At 35.8% G+C, this 27,522-nt stretch overlaps 1 protein-coding gene across 1 annotated transcript in view; it reads left to right on the forward strand.

The window, feature by feature from the left end:
- The window catches only part of LOC149799453 (anosmin-1-like), a 153,733-nt gene that overhangs the window by 105,324 nt on the left and 20,887 nt on the right, over positions 1–27,522 (forward strand). The window contains exons 7-12 of the mRNA XM_089958197.1: positions 3,431–3,558; positions 7,721–7,798; positions 17,292–17,348; positions 20,806–20,917; positions 24,934–25,056; positions 25,996–26,093. Coding sequence (XP_089814323.1) covers positions 3,431–3,558; positions 7,721–7,798; positions 17,292–17,348; positions 20,806–20,917; positions 24,934–25,056; positions 25,996–26,093 — 596 coding nt within the window. The remainder of the gene's footprint in view (positions 1–3,430; positions 3,559–7,720; positions 7,799–17,291; positions 17,349–20,805; positions 20,918–24,933; positions 25,057–25,995; positions 26,094–27,522) is intronic.

The raw sequence follows: 27,522 nt of genomic DNA on the forward strand, positions 1-27,522 counted from the left end.
CTTGATGGTTCTGTTATACATGTTGTAGACTAAAGCACTCACTGTCCCGGATCACTGCCATCTCACCTCTGTCTGTGTGGGTTCGAGTCTCAGACTTGGCTAGCATGGGTACATGAGAAAGCCTGCCAGTAGCTTCTCGTGGGTCAATGGTTCTTCCCAGGGTTTTCCACGGTTCTTCCTCCACCAGTTATACTGGCTGCCACATATAGTCTTTCTTGTGCTGAAAAATGGAATTAAACCCTACAACAACAATAACAACAACAACAACCTGTTGTAGAGAAGGCCAAATTTGTCTGACTTAAATTATTGATTGTCAGCTAACTTTCCTTCTGCATATTACATACCTTGGGGAAAATGGCAGAAAGTCATGGATTGAATAGAAGTTGTGGCAATCATAGTATCGTTTGTTTTTGTAGTTGTCAATGTTCATGTTTTTAACAACAACAAAAAAAATTTTGTTCGTACCATATGTACTCACTTATAAGTTTGTGTGGAATTAACATATTATAGGTTATTGTGAATCGGATAATTCTGAACTATTTTTATCCTGTTATGTGACCTGTAATTGAATTCATGTATTTATCATATAAATAGATTTAAAAGGTCAAACATTATGGATTGTAATGAATTTAATTTGGGTAAATTGTAAATTGTATACTTATGGTTGAATCGACTTACATGTGAGTATATACGTTACTTTAATTTCTGGTTTAACAAATACCATACAGATACCCAGCAAGGTTGGCAGACAGTTTCTTGGCATGTATATCTTTTTCTACATTTGATGCAGATTATGTGAACATGGATTTCATTGATGGTGTATTTATTGATACATTTGATATGCTTTTTTGTGATTGGACTTCTGCATGATGCATGATATCATGCTTGCCACCATAGCATAATTTAAAAACAGCTTTACAGGAAGGGCAGATTACATTTTCATGCTTTTTTATATATAAAAAAACTTGATTCCAAGCACTGAAATTTCTGTTCCAATCCATCAGTGAATTTCATGTGATATTTCGGTTGCTTAGATTTCGTGTTTTAGCATTGAAGATATTGCATACTTATGGAGCAAGATCAACCCCGTTTTATTCCTCTTGAGCTCTTTAGTAATACCCATAAATCAATTAGCATCTTTAATCCTGTCTGAATTTCTTTTGATCACACATCATATAGGCTATAATCCATCCGTCTTAACAGCTTTTAGCACCATAATCAATTGGTACAGTATCTTTAATTCTTTCAAAATTAATTCTATCTTGCACAGTATAATCCATGTGCCAAACAGCAAACGCTGAAGCCAACTGACCCTGTCAACAGAATCAAAGGTATACTGCTTCTAAATCATCATAAGCTGTTTAACCCAGTTCACAATCACATTATCACAGGCAGTGTTACTGTAAATATACTATACTGGAAGCAAGGTGTGAAAAAAAGAGAAAAAAATTAGTTTTTTCAATAATAGTTTTGTGTAGATAGAAAATTTTAGGGAGTGACGGGAGGAACAGGAGACGCCATTCAGGGAGGAAAACCCATTCATCTGGAAGGATCACATGTATAAGTGATATTAGAAACCGTCATGTATTCTGAGCGAGAATCTTCAAAACTGTCATGTTAGACCAGTGGTCAATGTTGATATGGCAACATATGGGCAGGTGGCTATAATTATAAATTGGATGTTTTGGGAAATGATCATGGTCAACATGTCTGTCTCTGTGACCAAGTGCTATTGTTATGTGTATTTGATTTAATTTAATTGTTTGTAAGTTTTAAAATCTTTTTATTTTTAATTTCATTACATATCAGAATAATGTAGTTTTGTTTACTAGGAACTCATATTTTTTCAGAAAATAGTTTGACCTTGACTCTTGTTGTAAACACCTAAAGCTGACCCAGTTCCCAATCTTGATTTAGAAATTCAGTGAGAGAAGTAAACAACTTTATTTTTATCTTATTCTTAGAGTAAAATGAATGGATTTTGTCATGGTCATACTGGAGCTATGTGCTTTTAGACGTAAATACTTGTCAAAGATTCTAGAAAGTTGACCCTCATCTGGGAATTTGTTTTGCATTTCAAGTTACTGTATAATCTTTGTTTAAAGAGATTTTTTGCAATTTGGGCTTAAAACACTTGATATCAAGGTGTTCGTTTGTTAGTGATCATTTTGGGAATTACATTTTAATGTTTATTTGAATTATTTGGATTCAAAAGGATTAATTCTTTTTCCTGGAAATATGTGAGTGCTCATACAGAATTCATGGACAAAGACATTTAATTAAATTTTAATGGGAAATTCAAACACCAGATTGTTGTTTGTGAATAACACAGAACTGTAGACACAACAGCACAACCATAGCTACATTGTTCGTCATCACCTTCCATCTTGGATTCTTCGTCAGGACTCGAATTTGAATTCATTAGAACATTTCATTATTAGGACTTCTAAAATTTAATTTGTGAATTATTCTTGGATTATTTTTGAATCTGATTCTTAAAACCGTAAGTTCTATATTTTCATTTTTACAGTATTTTTCCAGGGAAATAAATCATTTGTTAAATTTTTTCAAAGCTTGTTGTTTTCACTCATTCTTATGTTACTGTTTATTCGATCCTAAACACGTGACATAAGACTATGTAGATTAATATATTCTTTTATTTTTTTCTACAAATTTCCTAGAGTCTGTTATGTTGTTGTTGTTATAGGGTTTAACACCATTTTTCAGTACAAGATAGGTTATACATGGCTGCCAGTATAAATGGTGGAGGATGAACCCAGAAAACCCCAGGAAGAACCACTGAGCCACGAGAAGTTACCAGCAAGCTTTCTCACAAACCTACATTGGCCGAGCCTGAGACTCAAACCCACATGGACATAGTGAGATGGCAGTGATCCATAACGGTGAGTGCTTTAGACCACTTGGCCACTTGGGGACAACTCGAGTCTGTTAAATGGAGATACCATATATGCTCACTTGTAAGTCCAGTTCAGCTTCAAACTGAACAGATCTAGATCTGCAGTTGCTTGATGCACTGGCAGATCTGGGTCTGTGCATTTTGGTAGGAGTAAACAGTAGAACAAACAACATGAACCCTGATTTGCCTGTACTTTATGCAGTGACATATTAGGGTCTACACTTGTTGCAGTTGGACTTGATTTATAAACAAGTATATTTGGTACTTGTTTTGATAAAATGTGGTTCATAATGGTGGTTTTACTGTATCAGTAATGACTTGCTCAGTATATCTTCAGTTAAACTCAGCTAGCAAAAGTAGAGAAACCATTATTATCCTCGATACAAGATATGCTGTGCTGTGAACCATAATTGGACTGCTCCAGTTCTTGCAATAGGAGCAATCCAATTGCACCTAACATTTACACATGCATTATGATGTTATATTTACCTTGGCACTTCTTAATGTCAACAGATGTAAGACCTCCCCAAGCACCTCGCAACCTCACCGAGGGTGTCACCACCTTGAAGAACGGAAAAGTGGATGTAACAGTGCACTGGGAGCCACCTGAATTTTCAGATCTTCCCATCTGGAAATACACGGTAAACTTAGCTCCTTGCATAATTTGAATTTTCTTCATCAGATTAGGAGTTTTCTTTATAATTTATAACATAGTATGTGAATCTGTGTGAAAATAAAAGGCATTTCTCTTTTAAAATATTCATATTCTAGCTGGTTAAATTTTTATAGTACTTCCAATTCATATTCATTTTTCCAGTTACACCATATAAAAAAATTAAAATGGCTTTTATGCTTGCCAAATGTATGAGCATATCATGTTATGGTGTCTTTCCCTCTGTCCTCCATTCTTTTCTGCACAATACCATGAGTTCTTCACCCACTACTATTACCAAAGTTGTAAATAGTTTGCATTTAGAGTAAGGAAGAAGCCTTTTGATTTTGGGTCAAAAGATGAATGTTCAGATTCACTGCAAAAGAAGAAAAATGGTTTCTACACAGTTACAACAGTCCTTCTTTACAGACTGGGACCATCATTTGGGGATGTCTTGAATTTTGGGTAAGGACAAAGTCTATAAATTTTGGGTTCAAAAGGTCAAGGGTGAATATCACCATGGCTATGTTTTGTTTTTTTTACAGAGTTTTAACAGTTTTACCTTTTATGTTCAGAGCTCAAAGAATATTTATTTTAGACACAGGCACAGAAACAGAATCATATTAAATTGACTTGTGTGATTATTTGGATCATGAAAATTTTATGCAATATTTTTCTCCAGGTTCTGAGGTCAGCCATTGCCTGATTGCTCTAACAATGTCCTTCTTACTCAGTAAATCAGCAGTGTTTATGTTCATTAGCATGAGGAGCACTTCTTTGATTTATACAGTTGCTGTTTACACCTTTAACATTGTTCATAGGTGCTGCTTAATTTGTTTAACTCATTCGGTCCCGATCCTATCTGTATGTGTGATCGGGTTTCTGCATTCAGTGGCCGATCCTGCCTGTAGTCGTGGTTTGTTTACTGCGTTCAGTGGCTGATCCCGTCTCCAGTCATGGTGAATGTGTGTTAGATACAATGTCCTTGATTGGTTACAAATGTTTTGTTTCCAAGAATCAGACCAATATTAAACCAATCAGAATTGATTTTACTTTTGTTTGTGCAAATTTGAATTGTTCAGAAGCCAAGGGTTACTAATTGAGAGCAGTTTCACTATAAGTGTTCTGTTCATGAAAAATCGTAAATGATGACAGATATAAGAGTGATTTTTGATGAGAGCAAAAATAAGGAGGAGTTTCTTGGGTTTGATCTAAAAAATATTGAGCAAGCAGAGGAAAGATGTGTTTGCAGTTGGATATTTTGCGAGATTTAGATTCAGACATAGAAGTTTCTGTGAATGAATTGTCAGAAGATGAGAATGCTGATAGCGATGATTATAGAGTTCTTGCAGATAAACATTGCACATAATTTTGTAAATAGTGTATAAATAAGTTGTGAAAGACTTGGACAAATAGGAAAAAAAATCATCACTATGTAGACAAATTCATCTGGAATAATTGGTGAAAATTTTGTGGATTTTTATTGGATATAAGAAGAGAAATTAAAGTAAGAGTGAATGCATGTGCACGATGTTTTCAAAATTTTTCAAACCGGTAAAACCTCTGGGGGACAAGCAGCTAGACACAGCTTAGTGCTTCTGGGGCATAGCAGCAGAGATACTGATAACAGTGCTGGGGCTAAATGAGGGCATAGCAGTAGAGATACTGATAACAGTGCTGAGGCTAAATGTGGGCATAGCAGTAGAGATACTGATAACAGTGCTGGGGCTAAATGAGGGCATAGCAGTAGAGATACTGATAACAGTGCTGGGGCTAAATGAGGGCATAGCAGTAGAGATGCTGATAACAGTGCTGAGGCTAAATGTGGGCATAGCAGTAGAGATACTGATAACAGTGCTGGGGCTAAATGAGGGCATAGCAGTAGAGATACTGATAACAGTGCTGGGGCTAAATGAGGGCATAGCAGTAGAGATACTGATAACAGTGCTGGGGCTAAATGAGGGCATAGCAGTAGAGATACTGATAACAGTGCTGGGGCTAAATGTGGGCATAGCAGTAGAGATACTGATAACAGTGCTGAGGCTAAATGTGGGCATAGCAGTAGAGATACTGATAACAGTGCTGGGGCTAAATGAGGGCATAGCAGCAGAGATACTGATAACAGTGCTGGGGCTAAATGAGGGCATAGCAGCAGAGATACTGATAACAGTGCTGGGGCTAAATGAGGGCATAGCAGTAGAGATACTAATAACAGTGCTGGGGCTAAATGAGGGCATAGCAGCAGAGATACTGATAACAGTGCTGGGGCTAAATGAGGGCATAGCAGGAGAGATACTATTAACAGTGCTGGGGCTAAATGAGGGCATAGCAGTAGAGATACTAATAACAGTGCTGGGGCTAAATGAGGGCATAGCAGCAGAGGTACTGATAACAGTGCTGGGGCTAAATGAGGGCATAGCAGCAGAGGTACTGATAACAGTGCTGGGGCTAAATGAGGGCATAGCAGCAGAGGTACTGATAACAGTGCTGGGGCTAAATGAGGGCATAGCAGTAGAGATACTGATAACAGTGCTGGGGCTAAATGAGGGCATAGCAGTAGAGATACTGATAACAGTGCTGGGGCTAAATGTGGGCATAGCAGTAGAGATACTGATAACAGTGCTGGGGCTAAATGAGTTTACCAGCATTTCCTTACACTAGAGTAAGTGTGTGCACTGGACCGCGGAATTATTATTCATTCCACTTAACTTCAGACACCTGGAACAACACAACAGCAATTAAACAAGACCATTAAAAAAATCAAAATACTTAACACAAGCATTTTTGCCGATCTCAACAATCCCAAAGGTCAGCCAAGTTTTATAATCAAATACGAGCCAACACGACCACATTAAATCCATTTATTGCTTATAATACCTCAAAAAACATCCTGCATTTGGCCTAAGCTCTCTGGATTATAACAGTAAAGTAACCAATTAACAGCATGTCATGTATACACATAGGCTTTAAATCCCATTATGAGGCCATGCATCATTGCACTGGTTGTAACAACTGATGGGACATTGCCAATACCCACTAGACTGGTTGTGGCTGGTTCTGGTACATACAGATCCAAAACATCCTTAAAATCACATTTACATGTATGTTACAGCCATGTGAGCAGTAGTTATTGTAACCCAGGCAATCTGTTCCCAATTTATAGGTTACTTACTTCACTTTGTACACAAAGTTTAGAGCTTTCAATAGATGTATGATAAGTAGAGATCTTTGTATGGGTAAGAGGCATATATGGGATAAATCTTAATAATTTCTTAGTCATCAAACATCTTGAAAATAAATTAATGCATTTCATCAACGGGATCAAAATTTCTAAGGCAAATTAGATTTTTTTTATTTGACAAGCCTGAAAGGCACCTCACTTAGAATACAGCATTTTCCTGATCTGAAATTTGAAGGGCCTCATGCGTCAGGCTCTCAGATTTTTTTGAGCAGTGATATTTATATTGTTCTTCATGTTTCCAATTATGATGTTTTTGTGAAATTCTTCATTTTCTCATGCTTTTGTACTGTACCATTAGTTTGCACATTTAGCCTCTGTTGTGCTGATTTGCCATAAATGCTATGCACACCCACACACACATGCACACCCCCCCCCCCCCAGAGTTTTGTGTAATTAGTTGAGAAGTGTATACCTGTTCCCAAGTTTAAGGAAGAGGTCAATTGAATTTGGGATCAAAGTCATTGTGACTCAAGGAAAAGTTGGTTTCGTTTTAGAATAAGTTACTTGACCAAGTTTTATTGACAGCTTGCACTTATGGTAAGAAAGAGACATGCAAATTATTTTGTGTCTATAGTCATAGTCAAGGTTTTTGATGTTTAATAAGAAAGTAATGATTTCTGCACAGTAATTTTAATTCGGAACCAAATACCCTGACCAATTGTCAAGGTCATTGAGACCAGTTGGTTCATGATCTCCAGAGTAAACCATGCATTATTTGTGTATTTGTTGAAGGACATCATGGAATGAAACAAAATAGACTTTAAGGGAAGTATGAGGTTAAAAATTGCCACCATTTTATGGCACAGTTTAATAAAGCTTTGGCCTGTATTTGGCTCTGACATCAAATACATTTAGCTTAGGCATCTGTGCTGTAAAGATGCATTTCAAGTTTTTTGTTTTATTTCAACAGATACACTGGAGTGAGCGGTTGAGTTCTGCTAGTCCAATTCTCATTAGACTAGATGTCCTCCAAAAGTCTTTGCCTGGCGTGAGTTGTCTCTCTTTAAATTCCATTTTCTTTTACATAGATTGCCAAACACTTTGTCCTGTGAACTGAATCTGTTTGAATCAGCGTTCACTTATTGAGATTTCAAACTGTATATATCACCCTATTTGAAAACAAAGTACTGATTTGATTACTAATTTTAAAAAAATAAATATATTCCCTCAGACATACAGGGACAGTGCCAGGGTTGAGAAGCTCAGGCCCCACTGTCATACATTTCATAAATACCTGATTACCTGATAACAATTCATTAGGATAATTAACTCTGCTCTCTTTAGAATGACCCCCACCCACCTTCCCGTCTATATAATATATACAAAGGGAAGCAACTCTTACGTGTTAACTCCCCCTCTACCCACTTGACAGAGAGATTACTAATATGGCGGTTCTTTTGGAAAACACACGTACCACAAGTGGCTCAAATAACATGTATGGCTGCATTTACTAGTGGATGGACATCTGTCAAATAGACGTCAAGTACGGTAATACATGTTTTTCATTCATTATCCTACCAGTAAAGTTAGAAAAAATAGTTGTTTCACTTCACGACAGCACATATCATATGAGCCATGTGGCATCATTAGGCATGTGATCTCATCTTCGGCTATCGACAGTAACAATAAATACCAATATTTGAGAAAAAAAAGCTTTAAAATTTTCAGACTTAGACCTTGGCCAGCAGATAAGCCGCCCCCCCCCCCCCGGCTTTATTTTTTTCCTAAATTATTCAGCTTATACGCAAGTATATACGGTAAACGATTTAAGGTCATAGAGGTTTTACATGAAATGTGTCCATGAATAGAATTCCTTACAATTTGATATGAAACCGCTTGTTCCAGTTTTAAAAACACTGCTTAAGAGCTGCAAAAATGATCACACTCCAGTACATTGTAGCAGAACCTTTAACTTGCACTTCCTGTCAGAATTTTTGATATGTCACATTTGAGATAACTAGGTGCCCTCTCCATGTACCTTCTAGATGCAAAAATAGTACATGAACATACTGTAATTTGATCAATGGAATCATTGATTAGTTTCAAGGGTGATGTCGAGAATGTCGTCTTCACCCCGCACCCCTCCCCCCATGAATATGCAGAATAGCTCCAGAACATACTGTATACGTAAATAGAGTAGAATTGTTGATTAGTCTCATGGGCGATGTTGAAATGCCCTCTCCAGCGCCCATAAATACGTTGAAGAACCGTATCTGTGAATAATGTAGAAAGTGCAAGTGATTCCAATTAGGCTTTGTAATCATGCATGACAAATGTGACTCAGAAGGTTTTGTTGTTGATAAGTCGACAAGTAGAAATGGTGTTCATATATTGTTATCACCCACTGGAAAAGCCTACAACCCTGTCAATGAGACATCAGGGCTCGCAATTAAATAGGACCACATCCATGAGGTCTGAGGGCTTGCAATCATTTATTTCGTGTGTGCATGAATATATTAAGAAAATAAACCAATCTTGAAGATTTGCAATTTGACCAATACAGTATGGACAGACAATCTGTACCAATTCAGCACAGACAGATGGTCTGTACTGTCCATACTGCACCAACTGGTCAGACCACAGAGCATATATTGTCTTTGGTACAAGATTCGAATGGCTAACAAAAACAAGCAGCTGTACGAATGACTTATGTACAGACAGTGGTTAGGAGTTCATTATCTCGGACTGGTGAGCGGGCCACCCAGACAGACCACATAGCCAGTCAGATGGCAAGGAATATACTGTCTTTGGAACAGCAATCCAGCTGCCACCCAACCAGTCAAACCTAAATGAGTTGTGTACTGGTGAGTCAGTCAACAGGTCCACCAGACTCAACCATTCCTATGAAATTCATATTGAACCAGCATTACTTGTGGAGATGTCTGACTGAGCCAGATCAGCATTTAATAATGTGATTTCAGAAAGCATATCCAATGGGCAAATTGATGGATGCTGATGATTCTTCATCATCATTTCCCATGGATGAACATGATGAGATGGAAATGTTGGCTAGTGCTGATCAAAAATGGAACAAACAGAATTTTATTCATGGCAGCATTAGAGAAAATCTGTGGGATTTTGTCTTTGCCGGATGTTTGAATGCCGTCCCCTACCGTCACTCACTTTTACCTACTGACTGATCTGATGGCCTAGTGGTTAGAATGGATGCGGGAGTTTGCAGGTTCGAACCCTGGCTGAGTCATGAGAAAGACTTACATATATGGTGCTTCAGCTGCCTCGCAAGGTATTCAGCATTAAGAGATTAGTGTTAGGTCTGGTTCTCCTGGTTTTAGGATAAAATGACTGGGCAGGACATCATGTTACATGTCTGTGGCATGATGCCCCAATGCTAGACATCACTATAAACTGCCACACTGCAGACAATGTAGCGATATGACTGAACATTTTTTAAAGCTTCATTAAAAGTCCAAAACAGACAAACACACATACACACACACACACATACTTTTACCTACAATTTACCATGCCTTGTTGGTTGTAAACAATGATGATGATGGTTTGTACTTAAGAATCTTCCCACACTTGATAAAGATCGCAAAATTGCAAAATTTAATGGATATTTCTTGGAGAATTCATCATGGTGAGTCATTTGGATGCAGCTTTCTTATAGAAAAACTGTACACCAAAACCACATATCTTATTCAGAACAATTATGGTTACGAAGTCCAATGGCAATTGAGACCTGCAATAGGGACACAGTGAGTTTGTAATCAGTCTTGAAACGTTTGATGCTTGCTTTCATATTCATACAACCCCCAGTAAAAGCTCTTGGGCCTTGACTGAGAGTTCAGGATGCCCTGGGGATGCTCCAACACAACACTTAACAAAAGCATTTGGTTAGTTTGGCTTTTGATTCTCAACAAGAATAGCCTTACTTCCCTCCTTGTGTGGTGGATAATCAGTGTAGAGAAGTCAGGACCTTCAAGAAGACATTACACCAAGTCGTGCCACAGCTTAAGACATCGTCCACACAGAAGGTGGCATTCCTGGAGGAAATACTACAAACCATTTGGTAAATATGGAAGTTGTTTTACAGTCATTCAGGGTGTATATTCAGTGTAGAGAAAGTCAGATCTTATCACTGTCACAGAATTAGGCAAAGAAATAACTTCGACTATTTCTTGTTGTACATGCGTACAACGTTATCTAGGGTGAATGTGTTTTTCCAGGTAAGCGACTGTATTAACATGTACCTAGCCACAGAGATTACTTGTGACAAGTATCATGACCTACATGATATGCACGGGTATTCTACCTTGACTTGTACTCACTCTCCTATGGATTTAAGTAAAACCAATTTCTAAAAACCATACTGGTCGTTTTTGGATCACGTCAAGGAGTATACACTCTCCATTGTTCTCCAGCCATAGGGGTAAGTGTTAAATTTACATTTTTATTTGATATGCGAAGCTTATTCGGTTTGTAATGTCTTATCGCGTGATAATGTGTTTATTACAACGCAGATTTAAAGTATTATCATATATCTAGAGATTATACAGAAACTATTATTATGTCCAATTTGGTTTTATTGTAGCTGATTCTGACTGTGTTTGTAGCTGACTGTGTTTGAAGCTGATTCTGACTGTGTTTGTAGCTGACTGTGTTTGAAGCTGATTCTGACTGTGTTCGTAGCTGACTGTGTTTGTAGCTATGATTGTGTCTATGAAGTGTGATTGCCAATATGACTCTGAATATGACTAGAGCGGTCTGAAGCTGTCCGAAGCTGTCTAAAGTTGCTTAGAGCTATCTGGAGTTTCCAGAACATATAATGCTACGTGCTGTCGATACATATGTATGTATGTACGTATGTCTGTGCCATGGACGTAGTCGTAGCAAAATTGAAAAAGTGCTGCATGCTGTCTGTACGTGTAACATATGACTGTACTCATGGTGGATTCATAAAGGGTGCGAGCGGTCAATAAGAGTGTGGACCAACCTAAGGAATCATGCGACTGTACGAGGAGTCTAGCAGCATACGTTTGGATCAATTGTTGTTCCATTGCATGTTTTGTTTATATTCATAAGATTATTTTGAATCTTAGTTGTGTTAAGATTATTTTGAATCTTATTAGAATTTATGTTCGAGATTATGTGAATCTCTTTTTGTGTAAAATACTGTTTGAGGTGTATGTGCAGTCCATGAGGGTTCTTGGATCAGTGCTTCATTTTGATTTAATATTTTTTTTTGTTTATTTTTCGATGTGTGAATGTTGTGTAGAGTGATTTGAGTAAATCGTATGTTGAGAGCGTGAGAGAATCATTGTATTTTTACATCATATAGTTATGTTTATTAATTCATTCATAAATTTCCATCTTTCTCACATTGTGTTTGTCTTGTTCATTTAGTCCAAAAACCCACTAGGTTGCAATTCTGCGACAATCACTATTCAGTTATATTGTCTGTGTAAATTTGGAACTCTTAGCACATATTAACTTGGCATCATTCTCTCTCGAAAGTATAGCTTATGTGTGGAGGAAAGCATCAAACAAGACTTTGTTTAGGCAAGGATATTTCCTAACAGTTCCCTGCCTGCTCAGTGTTTGGCAAGGATATTTCTTGACAGTTTCTCTGCCTACTCATTGTTTTGGCAAGGATATTTCTTAACAGTTCCCCTGCTTGCTCAGTGTTTGGCAAGGATATTTCTTAACAGTTCCCCTGCCTGCTCAGTGTTTGGCAAGGATATTTCTTGACAGTTCCTCTGCCTACTCATTGTTTAGGCAAGGATATTTCTTGACAGTTCCTCTGCCTACTCAGTGTTTAGGCAAGGATATTTCTTGACAGTTCCTCTGCCTGCTCATTGTTTTGGCAAGGATATTGTAATAGACCTGGCAGCTTTAAAGCTGTAAAATGATCAATGGGAAGTTAGTTTTTTATGTCATAAATTTAACATGTTGTTCATGTCAATTAATGTATAAACTGCTGAAAGAATGAATTTAAACATTGTAATGTATTAGAATGTTCAGATCGTGACTTACCTTGGTATCTATATTAAACCATTCATGTTGTATGTCAAGTGTGATTACCGGCCATTTGGTAACAAATGTCATAAAATTCAACCTCACACATCATTAAATACTCACAAAATCTTCTGGAATCTTATTTTATATGAATTTGTCACACCCTGAAATATGTTTATCACACCTAAATTTCCATCCAAATCATCATTTGAATAGCACTCAGTGACTCAAACAGCTGACGTCACGAAAATACGTTTGCTGGCAAGATGGCTAACACTAGATCTCATGACCGGTTCCAGACAGTAAATTTGTCAAGGTAGCATTTTTGATTAAATTTCGTTTGGTTTGCTGATTGTAATTGCTGTCATTCTTTTATACAAGTATAAATATGTTTTGAATATTTGATGGTGTATTTTCACTTTTATGCTGGTCAATATATTTCCAATGTTATCAGCATTCATCGGTAGTTGTGTACTCTTCACCCAAGCTTAACTGTCTTGGTTACGATTTCAAGTACGTTTGATGGACACGACATAATACTTGATGTTTATATGTTTGCTAATGACAGAGTGTAAACGGACAAGTGATGATAGTTAAATTGTATATTAACCCTCAGTTTGTATCGCTGGTTTTAGAGTATCTGTTTGGCACCATCAGACCTGTTCGGCATTCCGGACAAGCAATGATTGGTTATATTTACATCACATGACTATTTTCTGAAGAGTATAAACAGGAGTGAAATTCGAAATTCAGCAGATAGCTGTGAACATTAGCGCCTCTATCAACATCTCTCCACCAAATTTAAAGAGCGCTGTATTGAGGTAGTTATAATTACAACTTTATTGGATGACATTGAAAAGCTCATTGATACTTATAAAAATAAGACAATTCTACAAATTTTAATTTCTTTATTCTCAAAAATAGACAGGAATTTATAGTACAGCAATAGGAGTCAATTCAATTCAAATAAATTCAATTCACTGCTATTGATTCAAGCTTAATATAAAAGTAATATTGTGCCACATAAATGAGTGGCTATCTCACGCCACATTAAGAATTTAGGGTCAACTTTCCATGGGTTGTCCATTTCTCACTGAATGATAAGGTTATTAAGGCCAGCATATTATAGCATTTCAATTTGTGTATTGCATATGTTACACATAATCAAACACATACATTTGTGTATTGCATATGTTACACATAATCAAACACATACATCTGTGTATTGCATATGTTACACATAATCAAACACATACATTCATGTTTTAGTCATATTTCTTGTATTAAGCATCTTATCACAACTTCATAGTCAAAATAAAAAAGGTCTTGACTCTGAGCATTCTTGAAATTTATTATTACATTTACACAAGTTAGCCCATACCCTACCCCCCATCTGTTACAATATTTCTTGACAGTTCCTCTGCCTACTCAGTTTCTAGGCAAGAATATTTCTTGACAGTTCCACTGCCTACGCAGTGTTTAGGCAAGGATATTTCTTGACAGTTCCTCTACCTACTCAATGTCTAGGCAAGGATATTTCTTGACAGTTCATCTGCCTACTCAGTGTTTAGGCAAGGATATTTCTTAACGGTTCCTCTGCCTGCTCAGTGTTTAGGCAAGGATATTAATGGTTCCTCTGCCTACTCAGTACAAGTGAGGGCCTGTTACAATGGCAGTTTACTACTGGAACAGCATTGGTCAATTTCATGTGGATACTTCAGAAGATGGCTCTTCATGTCAGCCTCTAGGATATCAAAACCTTTCTCAGTGCCTTCAATACAGGCGTGGAATAAAAATGGAAACATGCTCCTATTAATGTGAGATAATTTGTTCTGGTGACATAAGTATGTCATAGATGAACAATCACCATCACAGTAAGGGAATACCTTCATGGTAATTCCAATATCAGATAATATTCCAAGTCCAGCATATGTCTGTCTTGTTCTGTGACCTGGATGACTCTTTATCAAAGGAGGACAACAGTTTAATACAAAGTTTTCCATCCAGGAATCTTCCAGTTAGTTTGTTCCCTTTGAAGCCATATGATTCTTGACATTTCTTTTTAATTTTTCTCTGATCTCAGAAGCATGAGACATGTATGCCTATTTAATAATGTGGGAGGTAATGTGGGCATACACCTTTACTTTTTAATTTAAAAAAAAATGAAGATAATTAAGAAATGGAGGCACAGACAGTAATAGCCCTAATTGACCCACATAAAAGAAACATTCTGGATCACCAATCAACTATCAGTTTAGCCACAGATGTACCAACATGGGTCATAGTAGCCTCCATTACACTCAAGCAGTCGAGATTGCCACTAAGCCATTGATGTCCAGTTAAGCTCCTTCTCCACTCCTGGCAACATTAACGATGTCCTGATTCAAAAGGAGTTTAAATCCTGGTGAAGATTGAAACAGCTGAAGATCCTCCACTTTGAGGAATACAAGGGGAAATCTTGTGTTGTCAGTGACTGGTGTCACACATCAGTGATGTTACACCACTTCCAACACCTGATGGTGAACTTTTTTTCTCTTTCGTTTTGAAGAAAAGAAGTGAGTCTGTATCACAATCAAAGAGGACCCCTGGAAGGCTGAGTGATCTAAATTGCTTGCCTTTGCTAATCACTGCCATCTCACCTCTGTCTGCATGGGTTCAAGTCTTGGGCTAGGGACAGTAAGGTATATGAGTAAGGAGCCTGTAGCTTCACTGGCTGCCCTGTATGGCTCTCTTGCACTGAGAAGTGGCGTTAAACCCCAATATAACAACAACAGCAATCAAAGGATATTGTTCCATGATCTCATGCACATTCAGACTTTTTGAAGAGGTCCTGATCATGATTATAACGTCTCAGTTGGGATATAGTGGAGTCAGGTGATTGGCAAACTTAGGCCTCTCTAGCTTCCATTTGCGTGGCATGCAAAGGTGGTGACCACTCTCTGTTCATCAAAACATTATCTTAGACCCAGAAAAAAATTGCTTCTTTTGCTGAATATGCCTGGGAAACTTGTTATGATGAGACAAGAATCAAGTGTAGAATCCCAAAGGTATCCCCCTCCCATGTGTATAAAAATTTTCCTCTTTTGCTAAACTATCATTAGGAGAAGTTCATCATTTTAGTAGAGCAACCATACTCCCATTGGGTGACACAGATTGAATTAGGATGCTCAGCATTTTTGGCTCTCTTACCTGTTCTTGTAATGTAAAGTGATCAGGTAAGGTATTTGACACAGAAAGCAACTTTTCTTTAGTTAATTGTTTTGCTAATAATATTTACCTGATCACATTACAGATGATAATTCCTCCCACCCTTCTCCACAGTGGGACCATCCTTCAACGTTTTGCTCAAGTAGATACTGGTACATATGGGTACAATGGTAGCCACCTAGTGTGGAAAGGGGACTTGATCTCTGAGAGTTGCTTCCCTTTGTCTATATAATTATATATAAACCTAGAATTTTTCTTTTTCATCTTTCTGGCATGGTTGGTTTCAGGGCAGCAGAGAAAGTTATCCCAATGCAATGTGATCAGGTACATATTATTGAAGAAACATAATTTACCCAAACATTTGCATTGTATTAAGTTCATTATTGTCTGTTTGGCTTGCAAGGAAACTCAAATACTTGCAAATTGTTGGGAATATATGACCTATGAACTTTACCATAAATAAATTATATATAGTATATGTTTATGATATGCCTTATTGGAAATTTCACAAGTGACATGTATGGAAGTCCTTCCTCTCTCTTTGAATGCCATTTGTTATGCATTATTTTCATGTATATTTCAATATCACAAAGGCACTTGATATATTTATATAAATTTTGGAAAAGATATACATTTTTTTTTTTTTTTAATATACCATTTATGCAGCATAATTTGTGTTGCACTCATTTTATCTTTCATTGGTTTCACCTAATATGATCCTTTTGGCAGTGAAATTAAGATTCTGAATATGTGGAAAATTATTCCTACTCCAAGACAGCAAGGTATTCCAGAAAGAGGCATTTTTATACCCTCCCCCCACCCTTTTGGGTGGATGTGGATAATTTCAACAAACAAAAATAATGCGTTAGCGGTCAGCCAACCACCCCTGTTCTTACTGCCAACCATCCCTGTTTCTTATTGTCAACCATCCCTGTTTCTTATTGCCAACCATCCCACTTTCTTATTGCCAACCCTAGCACTTTTAACTCCCACGTGGTAAAAGAAAAATCACACGAAAGTTACATTAAATATATATAATGTTTAAAACAAAAACAACAATAAAAATCATCCTTACCTACCCAAATTTTAAAACTAGTGCAATAGGAAACACTTTTTTTCTTGGCCATATAGCCAAAAGTAATACAATATTTAGATAGGTGTTGAGTTATGAAATGTCATTTAGTCTGAACTGGAACCATCATTGTTTCGAGTCCTTTGTGACTGAGTACATGATTGTGAACAGTTGTGAAAATTTTAATGTCTTCTCATCCCATTTTTGTTCTGCTTTTTAACAGAACCAGCATGAGTTCAAATTAAAAAGTTTGAAACCAGGAACTACATACTTTGTTGAGGTAAGAGATCCATCTTATTATGTTACAAAACCTAATTTCTACATCAATATCAACTTGCTATATTCATCATAGGATAATCATAAGGCCTGTTCTAATCAGTGCAGTTGGAAGTAGGCATATATATATATATTCATTAATATACTTTCCAGATTTATACTTTAAAGATTTTTGCATTGAATATTGTGATTATGCACAACAGAATAACAATATATTGTACATGCAAACAGTATATAAATTAGATGAGTACACTCCATGCTAGTATATGAATTAGATGAGTACACTCCATGCTAGTACATGAATTAGATGAGTACACTCCATGCTAGTACATGAATTAGATGAGTACATTCCATGCTTTTTATGTGGGGTCTTGAATTAGATGAGTACACTCCATGCTTTTTATGTGGGGTCTTGAATTAGATGAGTACACTCCATGCTTTTTATGTGGGGTCTTGAATTAGTGAACACTATATGAATTAGATGATGCTTTTTATGTGGGTCTTGAATTAGTGAACAGTATATGAATTAGATGAGTACACTCCATGCTTTTTATGTGGGGTCTTGAATTAGATGAGTACACTCCATGCTTTTTATGTGGGTCTTGAATTAGTGAACAGTATATGAATTAGATGAGTACACTCCATGCTTTTTATGTGGGGTCTTGAATTAGATGAGTACACTCCATGCTTTTTATGTGGGTCTTGAATTAGTGAACACTATATGAATTAGATGAGTACACTCCATGCTAGTATATGAATTAGATGAGTACACTCCATGCTAGTATATGAATTAGATGAGTACACTCCATGCTAGTATATGAATTAGATGAGTACACTCCATGCTAGTATATGAATTAGATGAGTACACTCCATGCTGGTATATGAATTAGATGAGTACACACTAAGCTAGTATATAAATTAGATGAGTACACTCCATGTTAGTATATGAATTAGATGAGTACACTCCATGTTAGTATATGAATTAGATGAGTACACTCCATGTTAGTATATGAATTAGATGAGTACACTCCATGTTAGTATATGAATTAGATGAGTACACTCCATGTTAGTATATGAATTAGATGAGTACACTCCATGTTAGTATATGAATTAGATGAGTACACTCCATGTTAGTATATGAATTAGATGAGTACACTCCATGCTAGAATATGAATTAGATGAGTACACTCCATGTTAGTATATGAATTAGATGAGTACACTCCATGCAAGTATATAAATTAGATGAGTACACTCCATGTTAGTATATGAATTAGATGAGTACACTCCATGCTAGTATATGAATTAGATGAGTACACTCCATGCTAGTATATGAATTAGATGAGTACACTCTATGCTAGTATATGAATTAGATGAGTACACGCCATGCTTTTTATGTGGGGTCTTAAGTAGTGGCTAATCAAGGTAATTACTGATGCATGAACATTATGTGTAATACTGTCAGTCCAAGGTTACTTAAAACCTGTCACTTTCAAAGAACCTTTTAAAACCTGTCTTCTAGGGGTGGACAGTAAAAATGGCTTCTAGGGGTGGACAACGGAAATAGCCTCTGGGTTGGATAATGCAAATGGCTTCTCAGTGTGGACAATGAAAGTGGCTTCTAGGTGTGGACATTGAAAGTTGCTTCTGGAGTTGGATAATGAAAATGGTTTCTCATGGTGGACAGTGAAAGTGGCTTCATGGGTGGACAATGAAAATTGCTTCTCAGGGTGGACAGTGAAAATGGCTTTTAGGGGTGGCCAATGAAAATGGCTTCTACCAGTGGACCGTGAAAATAGTTTTTGAAGCCGATTTTAAGAAAAGTGATTTGAAAAAAGACAAAAACATTATTTCAAATTTGTATCACTTATTATAGTTTCTCTACTTTTAAAGAATGTTCTTTTTATAAAAATGCTTTTTTGTTTTTTATGCCCAGTTACATCATATATATATATATATATCATTTAGTGGTATGTCAATTAGTCTTGGCTTTATGTTACCAGTTAAAAGTTAATTTCTGAAAATGTTCCAGTAATAAAACAAAAGCCCCTGAAGACTTTTAAAAGCTTTGTGGAGGCAGTCTATGTAACTTTTCATTACACTCAGGTGTCTAAGTTTTCTTTATTAGTTTTGTTTGTGTTCATTACACTCAGGTGTCTAAGTTAGCTTGATTCATTTTGTTTGTGTTCATTATACTCGGATATCTAAGTTACCTTGATTCATTTTGTTTGTGTTCATTACACTCAGGTGTCTGAGTTACCTTGATTCATTTTGTTTGTGTTCATTACACTTGGGTGTCTAAGTTACCTTGATTAGTTTTGTTTGTGTTCATTACACTCAGGTGTCTAAGTTACCTTGATTCATTTTGTTTGTGTTCATTACACTCAGATGTCTAAATATCTTTATTTTGTTGTTTGTGTGTAAAGAATATTGAGAAAATAATGTAACACTTTGCTGTGTTGTGAAACGTGTAGTTAGACATTGGTATAAAGTCATTCATGCAATCAGAGTGCATGTCACATTTGTTTACAGTAAATCACTAGTAGAGAAATGACAGTCATCCAATAAGAATGCATGTCACATTCATTTATAGTAAAACACTAGTATAGAAACGTCATTCATCCAATCAGAATGCATGTCACATTTATTTACAGTAATCACTAGTAGAGAAACGTCATTCATCCAATCAGAATGCATGTCACATTTATTTACAGTAAATCACTAGTAGAGAAACGTCATTTGTCCAATCAGAATGCATGTCACATTCATTTATAGTATATAAAAAATAGTATAACAACGTAATTCGTCCAGTCAGAAGGCATGTCACATTCATATGTAGTAAACCACGAGTATAAAAAAAGTTGCTCATCCAATCAGAAGGCATGTCACATTCACAGGGTTCATATGGTCTTTGAAGGTGTTTGACAGTTTGGGAAAATTGAGGTAGCATTTTCGAGGCCTTGTGAGTTTGGGAAAATCGAGCAGATTACCCTGAGGTCTTTAAAAGTCTTTGAAAATTGTAATAAACCCACACTTTTTAATTTCTTTCCATAATCACAAATAAAATTGTTAGATTCAGATCTAGTCAAGTTTTCCTGGTTTCTTTCTTTTGATGACCCATTCAGTTTCATTTCATCATTAAACAATATTGTAGTATTTTACATTCATTGTTTTCTCATATAACAATAACTTGTATACAAAATGTTAGCGAAAATAGGTCTTGGAAATCTGTTTGTGGTCTTTGAAAGTTTAGGAAAAGTTTTGAATTTATCATTCAGAATTCTGTATGAACCCTGATTCATTTCTATTAAGACACAAGTACAAAAAAGTGGTTCATCCAATCAGAAGGCATATCACCTTTATATTTAGTAAAACATGAGTATAAAACCAATCAGAATGCATGTCACACTCGTATACTACATGCTTATTGCACATTTCACCCTCATTTTTGTGTGTTTGTACAGATGGAAGCAATTGTGCAGATCAGCAGGAAAGGTGCAAGTTTTACTAGACTTCGTAGCCCCAAAACCAACTTAACGTTTACCACATACTCTCCACAGGATACACAGAAAAAAGGTAAGCAATTAACAAGCTGTTCATAAAGTGCCCACACAAATACTGGGAATTACTTTAAATTCACAAGTTACTAATTTCATGGTTTTTGTGGGCAAGCTAGATCATGAATAAGAAGTTGACAAAATGTGAGTGTGTGTGTATGATGATACATTTATGTTTTAAGAGATGTGTAACGATGCAAAATTCTGTGAACTTGAAATTGCTCTGATTTAATGCCTATCGGATACAGTAGTGGCAAGTGATAAATTATTTTGGTTTATGCACTTTGCTGCTTTTACTGCTGTTATAGTTGTTGTTGTAGGGATTAATGCCATTTTTCAGCACACGATAGGCTATACATGGCGGCCAGTATTAATGGTGGAGGAAGAACCCGGGAAAACCCCGGACAGAACCACCGACCCACGAGAAGCTACTGGCAGGCTTTCTCACATACCCACATTGGCTGAATCTGAGACTCAAACCCATGCAGATAGAGGTGAGATGACAGTGCTTCATAATGGAGTGCGATTTAGACCACTCGGCCACTCGGGGCCTCGACTTTTACTGCTCTTGGCCAAAGTGGTAGAGCATCCACCTCAGATGTGGGAGGTCGCAGGTTCGAACTTTGGCTGAATCATACCAAAAACTTATAAAAATGTACTAGCAGCTGCCTAACTTGGCGCACACAGCATTAAGAGGTTAGTGTTAGGGCTGGTTGATCTGGTGTCAGGATAATGTGACTGGGTGTAACATGATACTGCATGTCTGCAGCATGATGCCCAAGTGCTTGACATCAGTATAAACTGCCACATTGCAGACATTGCACCAATATGACTGAATTTTTTTTAAAGTTACATTAAAAATCGAACTCACGCGCATGCACACACACACACACACACACACACACACACACACACACACACACACACACTTTTCTATGTTTAAAGTGCAATTTATATCCATTTATGATAAGAAATACTTTTAGAACTTCATGCAATTCAGTGAAATTTGTGAGATTCTGAGAAACTTGAAAGTTTTAAAGTTTGAAGAAAAATTGTTGCTCACAGTAGGTGTCTTTTTAAGAACAATGTTCTTTAATAGTATTAATACATATTTATCTATTAAAATATTTACTTTATAATAAACAGTTAACTGAAGAATAGGTCATATTAATGTTAAATATATAATAACTGTAATGTTCTGTAGACTGGTACAAAACATATAACATGTTAGATAATCTAATTCAACATAAATCATGAAGACACCATGTTATAAACAATCTGCATATCAGTCCTGATTTCTTGAAGCCCATTATAATTACATGTCAAAAATGATACTTTGTCATGTGTGATGATCTTCCACATGGTGTTAATTGGCTTAAAGTTAGATGTTTTAAGGTCTATTACAACCTTACGTGATAGAACATCTCTATTGTCTTATCTTTTATTTAACTGAGCAGAGTGATTTGAGTTCCTCTTTGAAGACTTTAAGAGATAAATCTTGGGGCTTTGATTTATTTGAGTTTAATATCAATGGTCTAACATTCTTATGAAAGAAAACTTAGTAACCATTAAAAAATTTCTTGCTGTATGGATTCAGAGTGAACAATACAGTATTGTAATATCACAACACCATATTGGGTTATGCTCCACAGGATTGGAAACTTTCAGTTTCTGTCATGTATGTTGTTTGCTTGATGATCAGTCTTTGCAGTGAAATCTACCATAAATTAAGACTTTTTCTTATTTAATACGATCCAAAACAAAATTTGATACAAGTTTTGCTGCTGATCTTGTCATATTTATTTAATTCCAACTTGTTTTGTATTCCTTTTTGTCCAGTTTGTGAAAAACAAGTCAAAATGCTTAAAAGTTAAAAAAAATTTCTTCTTATTTTTGCATTGGATATGGTCCTAATGAACAAATTTTCTTCACATACACTCAAAGAGATTTAAATACCCTAATTTGCCCATCTGTATAACTTTTTTATGAAAATAGTTTTACATTTGAATTCAGTATTAATCATGCTGAGCTAGATATCCAAAGCATCTGGTTGATATTGAAATAAACCCATTGCTCATCGATATGTGAATTCTTGGACTCTTTATTAAATAACATACCATAGCTTAAAACAATGCAGCTTTGTGCAAAATAAGAATCTTTTTTTCAATGTTAGTCAGGGAATTTCCATTTTTGAACAAAAATTAGAAAACCAGTCTATGATGAATGATATAAAAATGGCAACCAATAAATTATTTAATATCTTGGTCATTCATTGTCATACTTTCACTTCCTGGACAATTTTTGGAAAATTATTAAGATTTTCTTTCTTTGTTGAGCACAAGAACATCTCCAGAAGAAAATGAAAGATGTATGTATGCAGTAAAAGTCAGGAGTGTTCTGCAATCTTCATTCTTCTACCTTTGAAAAATAAGAATACAGTAATACCTGCCTTGTGCTTAGTGGATTTATCTTTGTGGAAGACATCTTGACATGAAGGACAAGATTAAAAATTCTATTCCTAATATATATATTTTTTATCCACACATATTCTTTTATAAATTGCAATTGCAAACAAGATGAGCCGTGATCTGCTATCACTGCCAGTAGGATCAGAGTTTGTGTTGTTTGTTCTACTGATTGCTCCTTATATCCTTCATTGGCCTAGCTCTGCAACTTCATCATGTGACAGAAGATCTAGGTCATGCAGTTTGCAGTTGAAGTCGAATGGTATTGGAATATATATGGTGTCAACGGACATATCTTTGTATTGGATATTGAATTTTAGTGCTAAGTTTTGTCACACACAGAATGGTTAGGTGAGATTTTGCTTTATAATCACTTGTTTTGCGACATGTTTGCTGTTCCTGTAATTCTTTCATTGTTGGATTTCCATTTATGAGACCTGATGAACATATCTACTTGAATGACTTGCTTCAAGCAATTAATAGTTCTGTAGTCATTAAGTTTCAATAGTGGATTTGTTTTGAGTATAAAATGTAGCATTTTAAAAAGCTATACATGTAGTCAACCTCATGTTAGTATATCCACACTGGCATCAACAATTTAAGGCTTACGTCACATTTTTCTGTTTACATATATTTCCTTAATTCCTTGATAGATTATCATCAAACTTGGAATGAAGCGTTATGATGCTAAGAAAATTCATTGTGATGTGCTCACTTGCTTTTAATCCTCAAGGTCATAGGCACAGAAAATTTGTCTTAATGTTTTGTTTCATGGGTTATATACATTTCCCAGAAGCTTTGATACATTCGTATGATGTTTGGCATAAATCATTATGATGCTAAGAGAACATTCTATGACATTTTTATCTTTGGGTCAAGGTCAATAGTGGTAGAAAGTTTGCACTAGGGTTTTGGTTAAAGCTTTTTCATTGAATTGTATTTTCTATACCTCTTGATAGATTTTCATTATACTTGGCACAAATTGCTGCAAAGTTAATATAGTTTGTTCTACAATATGCCCACTCATCCCAATGAATTTTGAACCTCGGTCAGTTGTTGAATTCTTTTTATGGTTTTAGTTGAATATTTTTTCTTTTTAAATGTGCCCATATTTCTTAAATCTATTGATGGTTTTCTTTTCTACATGATGATTTATTATGAGGCTAGATCAATTTGTTCTGCAATATTCTTATTTACCCCAGTGACCTAAGTTGGGGTCAAAGTCACAGAAAATTTGCATTAAGATTTTGTTAATGTTTTTTTTAAAAATATTAAATGGTTATATTTCCTAATCCCCTTCATGGATTTTCTTCCTATATTTTTTGTGATGAACCATCAGCTAGGTCAATTCATTCCACAATATGTTGACTCATCCTTTTGATCTTTTTGATGTCAAGGTTACATATGTTACATCAATGCTTATATTATAGGGTTGACATACAGGCCAAGGCATTCTTGTTTTCCTATGTGGCTCAGGTTATTTTATCTTTCTGGATCAGGCAGTAGTGAAGCAAGGGAGATTTAGCAGATTTTTCTGTGATACAATTTTCTTTTCTTTTCTCCATTTCAGACATGGAATTTGAGCATTTTCGCATAAAGTCTGCCATTGTGAAAATTAAGAACTTGAGAGCAGGAAAGCCTTATTTTGACAAAGGTGTTCTTAAGGCTCATATTTCATGGCAGATCATAAAAGGTAAGTGTAAGGTTAGATTGTGAAGTCAAGAATGTTTGCCATCTTCTCTTTGTCTGGTCTTGTCACTAAGAGATTTGACAAAATGAAAATGTAGATATCACAAATAGATTACCCTTTTATGGTGGGTTATGCCGTCAGAATTTCAGGCAACAAATAAATTCAGTTTCAGTAATTCTTGTGTGGATCCCCAGAAAGTATTGTACAGTTGTAGCAGCAAGTAAGACATTATATTACATTGACCAACAGTCTTGTCAAATACTTGCTTAAGGATTGAATGTTACATTGACTCACCGTCATGCCAAATACTTTCTTAAGGATTAAATGTTACATTGACTCATAGTCATGCCAAATACTTGCTTATGGATTGACTATTACATTAAGCCACATTTTTGCCCAATACTTTTTTAAGGATCGAATGCGACATTGACTCACAATCATGCCAAATACTTGCTTAAGGATTGAATGTTACATTGACTCAAAGTCATGCCAAATACTTGCTTAAGGATTAAATGTTACATTGACCCACAATTATGCCCAATACTTGCTTTAGGAATGAATGTTACATTGACCCACAATTATGCCAAATACTTGCTTAAGTACTGAATGTTACATTAACTCAGTCATGCCAAATACTTGCTTAAGGATTGAATGTTAGAATTACTGAAATTATTTTTTTTTTACCATAGTGGTCAATCGGGGTGGATTCTGCAGGTAATATATAATCGAAATGAAGCCAAAACTTTTACTTTCATGTTGAAATATAGCCTAAGGTAGAAGACCTTGTACTGTAGTTTGCATTCCTGGTAGGTTGTTGATTCAGTAAAAAGAAAATACATGCACATAATTATTGTGTGTGCACGTTCTAGCAAGACTGGCCCTGATGAACATTTTTTAATTCCATCTCAGGAATTAAAGTCAGAATGTTTTTGTTTATTTCAGACTACAGGAAGATGGTGAAGAGTTTTCTGATATATTGGAGTCCGAGATCCTGTGCTCAAAATTATCAATCTAGTTCTGATCTGTCGGCCACATGTCATGTAAGTTTTCCAAGGAGGTTAGCATTTTTTGTCTATGTCACATAGGTATCACGCTCATGGCAGTGGTGACAACAATATTGATGCCTGTCATGGGCAACTCGGCTATATTCTTCTGTTAAAAGGAGTGTTTGAATATTTGTTTGTATTTAATATGGAAATATAAAAGTGATAGAAAAAGACCTTCTTTCCAATGCATCATAGAAAGTTATGTGTTGGCACGTACCACACAATTTTAAAGTGCATTGTAGAAAAGTTGCAGTGTGAATGAATTACAAGATAGTTAACCTTTTTTCCTGACTTTGACTTAGCATAAATGTTTTTAAAAAGACTTGTATTCTTAAAAACAAATAATATTAATGCTTTACCTGTAATCGCGCATGATCAGATTACATTACCTGGGAAAGAATCATCTTGATAGCTAATGAACCACAGGTGCAAAAGTAAATTAGGTTGATTATGCAACTGATGACAGTACACATATCTTGTATTCTGTTCAAGTATATGCTCATCTCATTTGATCTCTAGTCTGCATGTCTGCGTTGTTCTTCACCGTCATTTCTGATATAAGTTCATCTGTAGCTAATACACATGCACCAACCTTTACATTTACCCATACTTGGCCCCTAATGGAGACAAAGATGATTACTTCTTCATCCTAAGCTAGTGTATTTTTAAAAGAAAGTTTATAACTTGTTTGGAGAAATTTAAAGCCAGCTTGCTTTCCATAGATTTCTTTCCATGTCTGAAATCTTTAAAAATAGAAAAGCCTGAACTAGCACATTGTTTTGAAAGTTTGTAACTTTAATAAACCTGTGTAAAACTAGCAGATTTTTTCTTGTCAGAATTCTTTAAAAATAATCTGTTTAAATTTTGTTAAAAGTCATATTAAGTGCACACCCCTCCTTTTCAGTCAAAACTTCCATAAAAAGTCCATTACTGGGTGTGTGTGTCTTGATTCCAATACAGCTTGTGGAAGGGAGCAGTTGCGAAAATACACCTTTTACATCATCATTGAATTTTCCACCATGCATGCCTGATATTGTCTTACACTTTGTGGGCTACATCAGTCAGAAAACATACATTATGTTTGTTTAATTTGTCATGACCATATTTTGGATAAATAATGATTATCGATACCGGAGAATTTCCAACTTGGACAAAAGGAGCTGACAGTTCTAGTATATACACTTCTCCATCGATAACTCGTGCACAACACAATCCAACAGCATAGACCATGGCATAAAAATGGTGTGAGTTACCAATGTCACCCTGAAAAATAAGGAAAGGGATGGAAATTAGCTATGAAAAGAGAGTTTTGTAGTCAAGTATTTGGTTAATTGGTTGAATTATTGTTGTATAAATGTTTTGGAAATAATTATCATTAGCTTCTTTTCTGATAAAGTTGTTTGCTTCTCTGCATAAATAACCT

This window comes from Sinohyriopsis cumingii, chromosome 5 (assembly GCF_028554795.1).
Source record: "Sinohyriopsis cumingii isolate HCF-2022 chromosome 5, ASM2855479v2, whole genome shotgun sequence".
NCBI classification, from domain to species: Eukaryota; Metazoa; Mollusca; class Bivalvia; order Unionida; family Unionidae; genus Sinohyriopsis; species Sinohyriopsis cumingii.